The sequence below is a fragment of the Colius striatus genome, chromosome 4 (assembly GCF_028858725.1).
Source record: "Colius striatus isolate bColStr4 chromosome 4, bColStr4.1.hap1, whole genome shotgun sequence".
In the NCBI taxonomy this organism is placed as follows: domain Eukaryota; kingdom Metazoa; phylum Chordata; class Aves; order Coliiformes; family Coliidae; genus Colius; species Colius striatus.
Genome location: NC_084762.1, coordinates 1,290,578 through 1,306,308, shown reverse-complemented (window position 1 = coordinate 1,306,308; position 15,731 = coordinate 1,290,578). Strand labels below are relative to the sequence as shown.

Here is a 15,731-nt window from a genome sequence, read left to right as displayed (position 1 = left end):
GTTTCTATTAAATAAAAGCTAGAGAAACCAGACAGGTTCAGTTCAGACAAAACACTGCCAGGGCAACCCAAGCCACGGTCACTGCCAGAGCAGCCCCAGCCACAGTCACTGCCACAGCAGCCCCAGCCACAGTCACTGCCAGAGCAGCCCAAGCCACAGTCACTGCCAGGGCAACCCAAGTCACGGTCATTGCCAGAGCAGCCCCAGCCACGGTTACTGCCAGAGCAGCCCCAGCCACAGTCACTGCCACAGCAGCCCCAGCCACGGTCACTGCCACAGCAGCCCCAGCCACGGTTACTGCCAGAGCAGCCCCAGCCACAGTCACTGCCACAGCAGCCCCAGACACAGTCACTGCCAGAGCAACCCAAGCCAACTGGCCTCTCTCCAGCACTTCCCTGTCCCTCTCCAGGGAATGCAGCCTCCTGTCTATTGCTTTTTGGGCTTTGAATAGCTGAGAGACAAATTAACATCCCCTTGACTGGAGCATGGACTGGGGCGTTCCTCTGCCAGTTCTCACTTTCTTTCATCTGTCTCCTGACCAGCCTTTGCTAATCCTTCTACTTCAAACTTCAAGTGGTTCAATTTCCCTCTGACTCATTTACATGACCTGAAGAAGATTTCCACTGAGGAACCAGCCACATTGGCTCTTTCTCTCTCTTTTCTCCCATGGGACCACGGGTCATCTCAGCTCCTCCAGCAAAGCGAGAGCGTGAGGAAGAAGAAGTGCTGAAGGGATAACTAGGCTGTGCCAGAAGTTGTGCAAAACAGCTCATCTGTGTTCCTGCACAGCTGTAGCAATCCTGCACCCCAAGTGCTTTGCATCCTTCTCAAACCTCGTTCCCACGTGACAATCTCAAGTGGCTCAAAAACCTCATCACGTATATCAAAACTGACACTCTCCTTAACACGTGGTAGTGAATTCTCCAGCACAGCACCTACTATTGGACTTGGAAGACAACAGGCTTCTGGCCATCACAACATACCTGTAGTGCTTGTTACTGCTCTGTAGTACCTGTTACTGCTCTGTTCCTCCAGTTGCACACTGACAAACCAAAGCCCATCAAAGACTCTCAATTAAAACAACTGTGGTAGCTACTTTCCCACCTGGAAGAAACTGAGACTTACCTGGCGGGGTCTTGTGAAGCCTCCAGCAGCACAGGTAATGGCTGTGTGTGCAACAAGGGAACAGCAGGTCCTCCATCCTCCTGCTGCTCCTCAGCAGGACCACATCCCAGTAGGTAAAAAGGGCCTATGAAAAAGATTGGGACAGACATTTTAGCAGGGCTTGTACTGACAGCACAAGGGGGAATGGGAATGGTTTTAAACTAAAAGAGGGGAGATTCAGACCAGATGTAAGGAAGAAATGTTTTACAATGAGAGTGTTGAGGCCCTGGCACAGGTTGCCCAGAGAGGTGGCAGATGCCCCATCCCTGGAAACATCCAGGTGCAGGCTGGACAGGGCTCTGAGCAACCTGAGCTATTGAAGATGTCCCTGCCCATGGCAGGGCATTGGACTGGATGGCCTTTAAAGGTCCTTTCCAACCCAAACCCTGCTGTGATTGATTCTATACCTTACCTGTGTGACCATGCCCCAGAGCTGTCTCCGTATCGGCCGGGTTCATGGCTGGGGAACAGGAGGCTTTTGCTGGGCTGGTAGCTGGGAGAGCAGCAGCACACCAGAGGAGCAGGACCTGCTGAGGGAGCTGTGCTGGGGAGGAAATGTTACATCATGGGGAAATGAAACAGGTATTTGCAAGATGAGGCACTGCATAAGCTGGTTATTCTTTTGGTGTGGGCTAGATGGGGAGGGGAAAGGCTCATGTGGTCAGAACAATATGGTACAATAACAACTACTAATGACGTGTGAGTAGGGAGAAAGATCTTGATAGAATGAAAGTGCAGAAAAAAAACCAGCCAGGTGAAGAGGGAGAGCCCAAGGTGTGCAGTGCAGCAAACCAGGGGATTGGATCTGCTGCCTTCTGCTCCTCAGGGTGGGAAGAGGAGGCTGTGCTGGGAGCTGGGCTCCAGACACTTCTGAAATGACAGCAGAAGGTGGTATTGGATAGGAAAAACAAGTGTATTAAAAGTTTGTATGCAGTAGAATTAGGACTTACTGGATAAAGACAGCGATGGGAAAAAGTAACTGGAGTGATGGAACTGGGCCCGTGATGGCTAGAGTTCACTGAAGGGCACAAGGGAGGGGACAAGCCAAGCCAAGTACATCAACGGGAACTGGACAAGGAGAAGGATTTGGAGGCTCTGCTGTGGAGAGAAGCAGAAGTAATGCACAGCTGTCCTCCTATTTTAACATTTCTGTCACATAAAGGCACCTATTTTTGCTGTGGTATCAACTTGACTTGAAGGCTCAGCTACCAGGGAGCAGCTCCACTTCCCAACAACTTCTGTGTGCTTTTGTTTTCTAATTACAAATGCTTCATGAATGCTTTCCCTTTGGCTAGGCCTGGTTTAATAATGTATGGGAATGATTTCTCATGCTGAATTTTCAGCTACATCAAGACATCCACTTCCTTAACAGGACCACTGTAAATTCATTCTCACTTGTCATCTGCTGCAACATCCACTGCAGTAAAATGAGGCAGAGCTGAGACACCTCCAGGTACCACTCCAGGTTTGTGTGTGTGGATCTTCACACTTGTAAGACAGGCACCTATTAGTGCCAAGAAGGGAACTTGAGACAGCAGAGGCTCAGGAAGCTTAGTGAAGCAGCTGTGCTGTCTGCCCTTCTGTGCTGACTGCCAGGCCTGGTACCCCTCAGAAGCCAGCACTGCCCCCCAAGCTCAGCAGCCTCAGCACCAGTCTGGTCTGTGCTTCTGCTCTGAGAGAGCCCTCTCTGGCTGCAGGTCTTTGCCACCTACCTGCATTGGGAGACTTCTTGCTGGTAGGTTTGCCAGGGCACGGACCTTCCCAGTTATTGCATCTTCAGTTTCCATTCCTCTCTCCTGCCCATGCAGACAGAGAGGCTGGTGACCAGTTCACGAGCTGAATGAGCAGGAGCCTGCTCCTGGCCAGAAGCAGCCTCAATGCCTTCCCACCGTGCTTCTCAGCCCTGCCTGCACTAGGTCTCCTCATCCCAAGGGCTGGAGAGCAGCGGTTATTAGAGCTCCCTAAGTAATGTCACAGTACGAATTGTCTGTGTCACCAGGGTTGTTAGAGGCCAGCTTGGCTGTAATTCGGGCAGCACGCTGCCTCTCCCAGGGCTCTGTGGGCCAAACCAAAACTGCAGGTTCTGGCAGCTGCCACAGAAACAGAGCACTTGCCCTTTCACAAGGACCAGGCCTGTTGTTCTGTTGCACGCTGCATCTCACCTGGAGATGTCCAGCTTGCTTTGATGGAGAGCTGCAGCTCTGTAAATACCCAGGAAATTTAACATCATTCCATGGAAAACAGGATTTTTGTCCTGTGGATGCTGGCTTTGCATTCTGCAGTGCAAAAGCAGTACTAATCTGAAAAGAGCCTCCTGTTTTCTCAGTCTTCCTCTTATTGCTTTCATGCAGCTTTGAAAACCAGGCTGCCACTCGTAAACCAGCTGAGATTCGACTGAAATCTTCTCTTTGTTTCACTGCTGCGTGGCAAAGGTAAGTATTCTTGCACCAGAAAGAACTCCCTTTCAACCACACCATCTGAGTCAAAGATTCCTCTCTGGCATCGTGTTTTAAAATGATTTCTCTCTCTGGTTGCCAACAATTGGTCACAAACCACAGTTCCAGCCTCAGAAATGCAACACCACAGCGATAGCTCTGACGGTGCCTTCAGAGGTCAGAGAGACCTGAGAAAACGTCACAGTGCAAGAGGTCACAAACCCAAGACAGGGAGACCTTCTGAGCCTGTGCTCCTCTTCTCTGCCCCAGCTGCCTGCCAGAACCTACCAACTGGCACCCGCCGTCAGTGTTTGTCACAACTTTCAGGCAGGGCAAAGGGCAGTGGCACGGAAAGGCGGCTTCTACCCGGTGGAAGCAAATGAAGGGAAAGGGAAACAAAGAGTACAAAATGAATTTTTATTAAATGAAAGAAAATCTGTTTTGTGGGTCAAATATGAAATAGAATATACAAAAAACTTTACATCAGATCTCTTGTCAAAGAAATGAAACCCTACCTAGACCGAAGCAGCACTCGCTCTTTGCAGGACAACACGAATGGGTGAATATGCTTCTGGTGGCAGTACAGGATCACACAGTGTGCTGTGCTAAACTTCTGCTTACAGAGGAAAGTTCAAAATCTAACCCGTGTCCCTAAAGAACCCAACTATTCCACAAAGTAACTTAAAACCATGAGTTCTGAGCCCTATGTATGCTCTTAGAAGCAAACGCCAGGTGGGCCAAGAGCGGGGTTCACAAAGCTTGCATATCACATTCTCTGCTCTATACAAATATAAAGTGTTCTTTCTTACTTTAAAAACCCTTTTACATTTGACAGCATTTATTTGTGGAAACGGGTGACCAGTTCATCAGGTTCCTGCTGTACTACCCAGACAATTCCACCTCCTGGATCTGCTCCTCCGTGCCGAGGACCGTCACCCACAGACCACAGCCTGCGGCGTATTTTAACGAGCGGCTGCACGCCTAGCGACCCATCTGTGTATCGCTGTCCTGCCTATGAAGGTTCTGCAGAGCTCCTAACACGTCTTTGGCATAGCACACCAAGTCCCATTTCACACTTTTTGTTTGTTTAAAAAAGTATATTTTCCTTTAGTAAAACACCTTAAAAACATCTGCTCCCGATTCTGCAAAATAACGTGTCACCTCTTGTGTTGCTTTGCAAAATATACACACACATCTCGGGCACCGTGGAGCAGCGCCGCCAGGGGCTGGCTGCAGCCCCACACCGTTACAGATCCCGGCTTCTGCCTGGCTCTCACATGAAGTCGTTCAATTCGGCTTCGAGCGCCGCTGCCATTTCGTCCGCTTCCGAGCTGCTTCCCTCCTCATCCTCGTTGCTGGATCCCTTGCTGGATTCACTGGCGGCGTCATCTTCATCCAGCTTGCGCTTGTGACCCCTGGAAGGGTAGACAGAGACAACATCACGCCCGTGAATCCAGGTACCTCCTCTCTTACTGACACAGACCGTCTCACGTGAGAAAAACAACGGGCTGAAGGGCTCTTTTTCAAGCCCAGACAAGAAGCGCAGCACTTGCTTTTAAACGAACACGCTGCAGTTTGGTCACACAAGTGACCGTCCAGTCGCTGTGATTTACTGTCAGCTGCAAAGGACAGAGCGCCACTCGTGTTGTTTCTCCCGTTCTTCCCAACAGGAATGCAAACCAGGCCTAAGCCTCTCTGAGCAGGAGCTGATTTACCTTCCTCCCGCGTGCCGAACGAAAGAAAACGCGCCGTGTGTTGTCACGTGCACTCGAAACCCTCCAGTTTCTGGGTCTCTTTTACAAACACACCGCCTCAGCTGATGAACCAAATGTCCCTGCACTGCTGCTACACTCCCGTGCTCTCCAACGCGGGGAGCTCGTTCTCCCCCTGCGTGTGGCTCTGGATCAGCACTGCCAGGCTGAGCGACGCGTCGCCGAGCGTCTCCGCAGAACGACACGGTGCCAACGGGAGGCTGCTGTGCACCGCACCCTGCCCAAAGAATCATCTTCCTGCTGCTGATGCATCTCCAAGGAAAATACCACGCTTCGACTGGGACGGAGCCACAAGCAAAGGAATCGGGGTTTGCGGAGCCCTGAAATCTCTTTTCCCTGCCAAAAGGGAGCTTTATATCCAGCGTGTGCTTCTGACAAAAATAAAGCTGAGACTTTGCATTGCACAGAATGCGTAATGAGCTGCAGCAATACCTTCAAAACCCACCCTTGATCATCTGATCTCATTTCAGGCAGAAAAATACTCGCCAAGGGGGTGTCTCTTAAACAAGTGTCCTTTTCGTTGCTGGCTGGGGTGTCATCAGCAGAGGGAACGCGTCCAACTGCAATCACCAACGCTCGGTAAAACGACTCCGTCTCTTCGCGAACGCAGCAGTCGAGCAGCAGCCGCTTGACCTCTGAGCGCACAGAGGAGCAGCATGCAGCAAGAAAGACCTCCAGTAAATACCCACTTGAGCTGTGTATTTCCAAAGGAAACAGACACAGAGATTAGCTCTCCAGCTTGGGAGTTTGCAAGCAGCTCTGAAGGGCAAAACAAGTTTCATTTGTACAGGCGTTCTCATGCCCTCTCTGCAGAAGTGTCAGTTCTGGGGAGCCCAGACTGCTCGGCCACAGGCTGGCTGGGGGACACCTGACCTCCCCAGCATTTCAGGGAGATGGGCAACATGGGGTGTGAAGTCAGGAGCAGGGGTCTGAATCGTAGACTCACTGACTGGTTTGGGCTAGAAAGGACCTTAGAGATCACCTCGTTCTAAACCCCTGCCATAAGCAGGGACGGCTTCCTCTAAACCAGCTCGCTCCTGGCCTCATCCAACCTGCCCTTAGACACCTCCAGTGATGGAGCAGCCACAGCCTCTCCGGGCAGCCTGTGCCAGGGTCTCAGCACCCTCACAAAGAACAACTTCTTCCCAATACCCAATCTAAATCTGCCCTCTTTCAGCCTGGGGCCATCACCCCTTGTCCTGTCACTACATGCTCTTCTAAAAAGTCCCTCTCCAGCTTTCTTGTCAGTCCCTTTGGGGATTGAAAGGCTGCTACAGCATCTCCCTGAAGTCTCCTCCAGGCTGAACATCTCTGACTTCCTCAGCCTGTCTCCAGAGGAGTGGGGCTCCAGCCCTCAGCTCATCTCCTTGGCCTCCTCTGGACTCACTCCAATAGCTCCCTGTCTGCACTGCAGAGGGGTCTCACCAGAGGGGCAGAACCCTCTCCCTCAACCTGGTGCCCACCCTGCCTGGGATGCAGCCCAGGGTACACTTGGTTTCCTGGGCTGTGAGTGTCCGTTGCTGCCTCATATTCCATGTTTCTGTTCCATGGTAGGAGTCATGCTCCAGGGAGGCAAGGCTGCAGCCCTGGGATTCAGTCTGGGGTCTCAGTCAAGGGGAAATGGAGGAGGTGAAAGCATTTCCTGACTCTTTTGCTATGGAAACTCAGATAAGGTCTGCTGAGGGAGTTGCAGGGCACTCAGTGCAGCCTCATCCACAACAAAGAGCAGGTTGTGAGGTGTAAGGCTGCCTTCCACACAGCCTACATTAGGCAGGCAGCTTGGATGAGGAAGCACTCAGACTAAAAATGCCCAGCTGGGGGAAATCGTGCCCATTTCCATTAAAAGCTATTCAAATGCACAGAGCTTGGGCTCCACTTGCCCACTTCGTGACGATTTCAGCCTTCAGAGACGCAGCACTATTTTAGGCTTAATGATACTATTAGCTAGAGCAAAACTAACTGGGAATTAAAGCAAGCTGAAAGTGTCTCATGCAGCAAGAGAAGAAAAAAGTTGCAGTATTGAACAAGTAGTGGATAAAAGGTATACACATAGTGCTGAGAAACAGACAAATTCAGACATGCAGGGAATCTATAGCACAATGTTCACAGCTGGAAACATTCAGATTCACCTGTTTGCAACCCTGCATCTAAGCAAACTGATGGTATCTACCAGCCAAAAAAATACATGGTCTGACAGCTCTCATTTCCACCTAAGAAATGCACAGACACACACACACACTCACACCATGGCAGGTGATGCAGGAAAGATGAGCAGGTTTGCACAGCCAGCCCAGACACTGGGAGTTTGCTGGGACCTAAATTAACAGCACAGATCCCAAAGGAAAAACCATCTGTGAAGAAACAATAAATCACTCTCAGCTGATTAGTTCTTAACAGGAAGGAACAGTTCATTTACTAAATAGTTAAAGCAAAGACCAGCAAAATTACTAATTTAGGCAACAAAGCCACCTTCTTATCTAAATCTACTCCACAACAACCAGGTTTCGGTGAGCACAACCAGCAAAGTCCAGGGACCTGAAATACTCAGGGTAACTACTTTATTAAAGAATGGAGCTCCAGTCTACAAAAACTCTTTCCACAAAACTTTAAGAGCCACTCCTGGCCTGTTTTCATCCCTCACTCGCCTGTGTTAAACAGGACCCTTGGAACTGGGAGAGGCTGACTGTGATCTGTTTTGTCAGTGCTCCTTCTCTCGGCCAGGTGGGACCAACGGCTCTGCTCAAGCTAGAGAGAAAACTGCCTCACTCACACAGAAGGACAAAACCATCAGTGCCAAAAAAGGAAACACAGCTAAGTATTGGTACTCTGCAAGGAGAAACAACAGAATCTCTTGAGAAGGTGAGTGTTGCTTTTATGAAGCGACAGACATCTGCCGCTGTGTGCACAGTGCAAGCTGCAGCTTCGCGGCCGCTCCACAAACACTTCAGCGAGCGTGACACGAAATGCAGAGCTAACTCTGGCAGAGTGGGGAGCAAGGACACCAGTGACACACTGCTGCTTTTTGCATTTGCAAATTCAGAAAAGAAAAACAACATCCCATTAATCATTTCTATCTTCAGAGCAAAGCTACATGAAAATAGAAGCATCTAACAAGCAAAAGAACTCCAAGGGCAACATAACCCTTGTTTTAAACAGAGCAAACCTAAACCTTTCCTAAACCTGGTTCTCAACTTGCAAAAGGAAACTGCAGCAAGCATTTAAGTAAATGTTCAGGTGTCCTTTAAACTCCAAATACCCACAACCCCATCCCCACTCTGGTAAGAAGTAAACTTCTAAATCACTGCAAATTGATTTGATTTGTTTCAACAGCTCCTGAAATTGGTACAGTAACAAAGTAGAGCCTGCAGGCCAAATGTGTTTATGGTCTTTTACAAGCAACCAGCTTATAGCACTGACACCATAAATCAGTGTGACCTTCCTCTTCAACAGTTGGTTCAGCATAGCTTTGCTTTCCTACTGATTTGTGCATCTCTGAACATAATACAACACACCAAGTTACATCTGTGGGTTTTTCCAGTAATCTTCAGTAACTAGGAGAGCTCTGATTTAGCTGTAACTGTGAAGCTTTTACACCCAAAGCACATGATTTTGGTTTAGAAGAGCATATTTTCCTCCCCATTATCTTCTTGATTTTGCAGAGTTCTCTTCCCTCTGCTCCCCCCAGAACTGTTTCCTCACCTTAAGCTACCATCCCTGGCACTTCACACCTTTCCTATCCATTTCCTGAACACTTGTACCTTCTTCTCTTTTCCAACTAAATTCTCCTTCATCCTCACAAGAGAAACCTGCCATTTCACCAAGACATCCAGCCACGTAAAAACTGAGAAGGGATAAAACGAAGAAGGGATGCCAACACATTTATTTTATGGTTGGAAAGAAAAAGATATTCCTGGAGAAGCATTCTGAATGTCACGGGCATTCCAACCTCATATTCACCTTATAAATTCTACTTGTACTCTCAGTTTCTTGTAAAGAAACCATCAGCTTAAATCTCCCATTTAGCAGCTCCCACTGTCTAGAACTGAAGACAGTACAAACCGCCTGTAAGGGTCTTCCCCGAGTGTGTAAGCGAGTGTGTTTGAACACATTACAGATAATTAAGCTTTGTCAAAAGGTAACTCCAAAACAAAAGCCTAACTGTAGAAATGTGCTGTTACAGGAACCTTTGCTCAAGGCACAGCCTGGCTGGTTTCTGACAGAAGAAGTCTGGCAACAGCAAGAATGCCAGTCATTTACTTGCACCAGTGAGCCAAGTACTCAAGTTTTGCCACCTCAGACTTAGGTCCAGTTTCATGCCTTCACTGAAATTCTAGGACCTTCTACAAGTTCAAAGAAGGAAAAACTCATTTACATGGCTGCTCTTTGAGACAGATATGCCCATGCTGGAGCAATACTGGCATCTGCTTAGAAGTCCACTTCTGCACACATGAGGTGAATTTGCTTTCTGCTTTGTTGGGTACATCAAAGGAACTGGTGTGCTGCTGGTGTTCCAAGGTAAGCATCCCACACAGAAATCCAGCTCATGGAGAACTGACTTTTAATGACTACAGCTTTTCACCTTTAAGCCTTCCTGCAGGCTATAAATACAATCCATACACATAGCCAAGAACAGGCTTCCGAATATAAAGTGCAGTTTTTCAGTGTAATTGGATGACAGTAGATTCTTACAGACAACATACTATAGGAGCAAAGCCAACTGCAAAACTGCAGAGAAAACTCCTCTGAAAAAAAAATGAAAGAGGCAAGTTGTAACCACTTCTGCCCCCAACTTGCTGAATATTCATTTTCTCAAGTATTCTTCTTACAGCTTTCTTGACATCCACAAGCATGCTGTGTACCAACAAGACTAATCAGCAGCTGGAAAACACAGCTGGAATTTCATCTGCAACCTAACTGAAGTTGTACCAGGCATATTTTTAGCAACAGCTTGAAAATGTAGGCCATTAAATTCATCAACAAGATTGGAGATATGAATGTCTCATCTACTGAATTGAGTGCTTTGATAGAAACCCGAGGCACGCGTTGGTTCGGGCACACGGCTGATTTTGCCGTTCTTCAGCGCTGCTCTTCTGACTGCAGTGACTCACCACTGCACATATGAAACTAAAGCAGTGTACTGCAACTGCTCAATATTCAAACAGCCATGAGGAAATAATACAAAACTGTGTTCACTGTCTAGATAAGAGACTCGCAGAAGTGACTAAAAAGGAACCCAGTCCTGAAAGCATACAACAGTTCAAACATAACACTGCAGGTGACTGCTTGCCCTGTTGACACTGCACGTCCAGAGAAAACACATTTGGCATTCATGCACACAGGCCACGTGGCTGATGAAAGACAGGAACAGAGTTTTACTCTGGCCAAGCTCTAAGCTCATCCTGTGGATCGAAGGTGCAAGCTCTCCAGAGTTAAATCCTGACTGGGATGAACCGAAAGGAAAGAATGACCCTCTCAGACCCTTCTGGGAGGCAAAGCAAAGCACTGCTACACAGGCACTCTCCTGACCTGGGCTAACACACCAATGCAGCCACAGCCTCCAAGCCCCAGAGCTCAGGCTCTCTACCACTGTTTGCTTCTCTGCTGTGAGAGCTGGGTACCTACCACACACACACACTCATGGCTTTTCACACACGGCTCAATCACTGAGGCTGGACAAGCCCTTGAAGCTCACGGAGTCCAACTGTTCCCCCAGCACTGCTACGGCCACCACTAAGCCAATGTCAGGAGGATGAGGCAACACTTCCTGCAGTGTCCAGTGACAGGGATAACAAAGAGAGCTGGAACACAAAAAAGTTCCACTTCAGGAAAAACTTGTTCGCTCTGAGGGCGAGGGAGCCCTGGTACAACGAGTTGCTCGGGTGAGATAACAAAGGGCCATCACTCTTGGGCAAAATGTTCCCATTTCTACAGTTGTTTTGCTCGCCATAGTCGAGATGTGCTGTTGCCTATTAAGGGCACTTTCAGCAAGACTCTGACCATATACCAGCTAGTTCCTTAATATGTTTTGAATAGGCTGTCACTGAAGTTGGGTTTGAAAGAACTGTTGGATGACTGTGAGTACCCAACGCGAGGCTGACAGCCTGGGAAGCACTGAGCTGCACAAACCCCGGGCTCACGCTTCCTAAAGCCGAGTGTGTCGAGGCTGGGGACTGGAAGGCAGTTACAGTGAATATACTGGCTCAGTTCAGATGAGAAGTGTTAGCTACAAAATTTTGCACAGGAGTTTGCAGCAATTTCTGTCAGCAAGGAAGAAAGCAAAACCCTAACTTCTGTCTTCTGGCAGAGTGGCTGTTAAAGGAAGCACTACTGCATCTGAAGGAAAACACTGAAGAATCAAAATATCACTGTCCTTTTAGAACACTAGTAAGTGAGTACAGAAAAGACAACTGAGGGATTTCTGAGACTGAGCCCAGTTCTCCTTGATTATGAACTAGCAAGCCCTTTCTATAGCTGGCTCAAGTTTCACCTGACATTGTGTAACACGGCTGTACTATAAACCACTGTCCTCATTTAAGACAACACAGAATAGACAAACTGATGAAACCCCTTTTGGAAGAACTCAAAGCACGGCTTTAACACAAAGACTCTTTCCGATGAGACAGTCAAAAATGAGTCAAATACTTTGTTTTAGCTACCCAAAGTTCAAAGTGTTATTCCACATAGAGTTTCAAAGGCTGCAGGCTCTCTGAAAGACTTCAGATCAACACAGCTCTGTAGCAAAGTAACTTAAAATGCTTCTTGCTTGAATTTACTCAGAAATACCTATCAGGAATTCAAATAGACCCACATAGTCTTTCTTGCAAAGCAGCAGTCACCATCCCTTCACTTCTGTGCAACTTCACAAGCCCTTAAGCTCATCAGAACCTGAAGACCCCTGAGGCAGACTCTAACTATTAACAGCAAAGAGACTACTACGACAGCAGTTCAGTTTCCCGCTTAAGAGTTATGAAAAACTGCATCATGTTGGTAGAGAAAACCAATATTTCAGCTTAGGTAAATGAACTACATTGTTTTCTACTTTAGCATCACTGCTGGGCTCATTTCCCATCGTTTTAGGTACCCTCTGCTTGAACCCTAGTTCCTCAGGCACAAGTGAGGCACATAAAGAGGTTCTGGATACTGAGCTCTTCGTAGCACAAGCCAGCCTTCAAAAAGATGAAGGTTCCCATCCAGAATTAGAACCTGGCTGCAAAGCTTGCACTAGAACATATGAACACCGAAATGGAAGGGTTCATCTGGATTATCAGTTCAGAATCTCACATGAACATAAGTACTTGGAAACTAAATTAGTATTACGGGATTTTTTTCCCCTGCTGACTCCCACTCATGACTAAATACTTCCAGTATCTTAAGAGAAATGTTAGGTGTATAATAGAAGACCATATGCCACTGGAAGGCAGCAATAGAGATGGCACGTCTCAAATTCCTGTTTTATTGCCCCAGTTCCTTCAATGTTTCCATTTATTAAATGAAGTGCCCTCAGTTTCCCATCATCAGCAATACAACCAAAGCATTTCATTAACTGTTTTCAAGGTCTGTTCTACATCAGGATCCAGGCAAGTCAATAGACCCACAGCACAGTTCCACGGGACTTCACATCTCCACCAGAAACTTCCAGATCTACAAACTACAAGAGGCCAAACTCCAACCTCTGACACGGTCCTTGGCTCATTTTCTCAACACTGTATTTTCATGTGCCTGCTCATCTTTCTACCAAAAACATTCTTTTGAGACTGACAAAGCCTTTCATCTAATCTTTCCTCTTCCTACAAACACCAGAACTAAAGCATACCAACACAGAGTGTATTTATTCAATACTTATTATGGCAATTGCCTCACAGTGTGCAAGTTTAAGATAATAAGGGGAAATATGAGCATCACAAATGTGCCATCACATCACTGAGGTCTCAGTAGTGACAGCAGAGCAAAGTAAAAATGCACTTGAAAAAGAAAGCAAAATGCATTGACAACCTAAAGCTTGCAATACCTCAGCTAATCAGATACCTCTGTTGCTAGGTACATCCTGCAGTACAGAAGCTGAACATTATTTTTTCCTCTTATGAACAAATTGTATTTGTACTGGGCTCAAAAGCCTTTTCATGTTACATGTCACTAATTGTTACTAATGCTGATTAAAAAACACCTGTGTGCTTTCATGGTTTACAACTCCTCATGGTAACTTACAGCAATAAATTCCATATTTAAACATCTGACATGTTTAAACTATGTAAGTGGAATTTCAGTTTAAGTACAAAGCTTTGGGAGAAATGTGAGGGGGCTCAAGTCCAGCTCCTGCTGAAGTCGGGCTCCCGTTTGCTTCAGCAAAAGCTGGGTCAGAGCTCCAAACAACCATTCTTCTGTTTCAACAAGTTAGAACCATTTCAGAAACACGCTTCCTACACCAAGATCAAGACTATTTAAGAACAAAATCTGGTTTACCTCCTTTAGATTTTCTAAACAAAAGCAAGCTACTGATTAAGTTCATTCTTACACGGGTCAATCAGAAAAGGCTGATCAAATGCAAACAGTATCAACCACTAAGTTTTTACATCTAATGTCATCTTTTTACACAGTATGAAACTTGCAGTCTTTGTTTGGTCTAAGCAGCAGCCTTTTAGCATGACAATGCTAAGGGAAAGGCAAGCATTTCATAAGTAGCTAGGATTTTAAAACAACTCTAGGCTGTCAAATTGCAGCTCAACTGCATGGTACCTCCCAAAAGCCATACAAGTGAGTGGCTGGAGAAAGGATGCTGCACTTCCCCTCCCACAGCAGCTATCAGATATCTCAAAGATTATTGTTTTCTCCATCCATGAGAATTTTAGAAGTAACAACAACCAGAGAAATGAGAAAGGTATTCTGTAGACTTCCAAGACTGAAGACTAACACTGAAGTGCTAGATCTATCATCTGAGTGCTATGCTTCCAGTGTCAAGAACCTCTGGGCAAGTGTAACGCAGCATTGCTTACTGGAAACCTACTGTCCCTGCAGGCCCCATCTCTGCTGGGACTGAGCAGAGCCACAGCACCAGAGTACTTGCTCTCAGCCACATCTTGTTTTCCCAGAACATTAATAACTCAAATATGGACATTCAGATGATTCTAACAAGTTGCGACATAATGATTTAAACAGCTGGTCCTGGGTGGATTTACATCAGGAACAGCTGGAACTAGCCTCTAGAATATACAAAGTCTCTTCTTCCTTAATGTGGAGAGAGGTGACAGGCAACTCGTGACTTTGGGCTACATGACAGAGCAGAAGTAACAGAAAATCATGAGATGCCACTTCAGCCTCGCTACACTCCCAACATCCCAAAATGCCAATTTTCCGGCCAGAAACTTCAGATCTTGTTGGGATGTACACACCTGTATAGCACTTAGCTTTTACAAGTGTGGCCCCTAGGAACTCTATTTGTGCTGGACTAAGCTCCTGGAGATTTGAATCCTGCTGCTTAACTGTTCTTCCATTACCTCTCTGGTCTGGTACCTCTGCGCATCAATTAAGCGAGGTCAGTGGCCTTAAAAGGCAATACCCTGGGCCTCGACAGACATCCAGCATTTCCTTAAATCAGTCCCAAAGCTTTGCAGAGGTAAGCAGGACAATTTCACAGAGTTACAGAAAGTCACATGTACACAGAGCTCAGCAGTGACAGAAAGACTGCCTTGTCAAAAGCCGTGCCAGGCTGCGGGCAAACATGAGGACGTGTCATCAACGCTGCTTTTTATACGGGAAAAACTCGTACCTGGGTACATCGCCCGTTGAGCTTCTGTCGCTCGATGGTGACGACGATGCCGACGACGAGGAGCCAGGTCTCTCATCTGTTGTCATTCCCAGAGTCTCTGTTGTACTAATCTCCGCTTTTTCACCTTTTTCTTTTGGCTTTTTCTTTTCGCTATCGCTTTCGTCGCTGCCTTCTCCTAAGATGTCATCCACCTGCCAAAGAGTGGGGAGTCAGTGCAGCCTCTGACAGACTGTTCTATTCCAATCTTTTGCAATGATTCAGTTGGTCTCAAATATTCAGTTTCAGCTTTCCTTGACTTTCTCCTTGACAACTCAGGTTAAACCCCAACACCGTCAACGCAGCTTCTGTAACAGCTCCAGCAACAACCTATTCAAATTGATTATATTTAGGATATGTTTAACTGAAGATATAGCTACACTCACATACAGGACAGTCACAGGTGGAGGTGTTTGCACTTCATTGTAACACAAACAGCTGTAAACAAGAAACTGTGTTATGAAACTAAAGGGACAGGTATTTTACACCACCATAACAGGTAACATGCTTTATACCATACATACTTTATACTGTTGTAACGCACTGAATCACTTGAGCAAG

General features: G+C 46.9%; 1 protein-coding gene across 1 annotated transcript in view; it reads right to left on the bottom strand.

Moving 5' to 3' along the window:
- Positions 1–4,002: 4,002 nt before the first annotated feature.
- The window catches only part of CTDP1 (CTD phosphatase subunit 1), a 55,229-nt gene continuing 43,500 nt past the window's right edge, over positions 4,003–15,731 (bottom strand). The window contains exons 12-13 of the mRNA XM_061994697.1: positions 15,135–15,325; positions 4,003–5,014 (exon numbers count right to left, since the gene is read on the bottom strand). Coding sequence (XP_061850681.1) covers positions 4,873–5,014; positions 15,135–15,325 — 333 coding nt within the window. The 3' untranslated portion in view covers positions 4,003–4,872. The remainder of the gene's footprint in view (positions 5,015–15,134; positions 15,326–15,731) is intronic.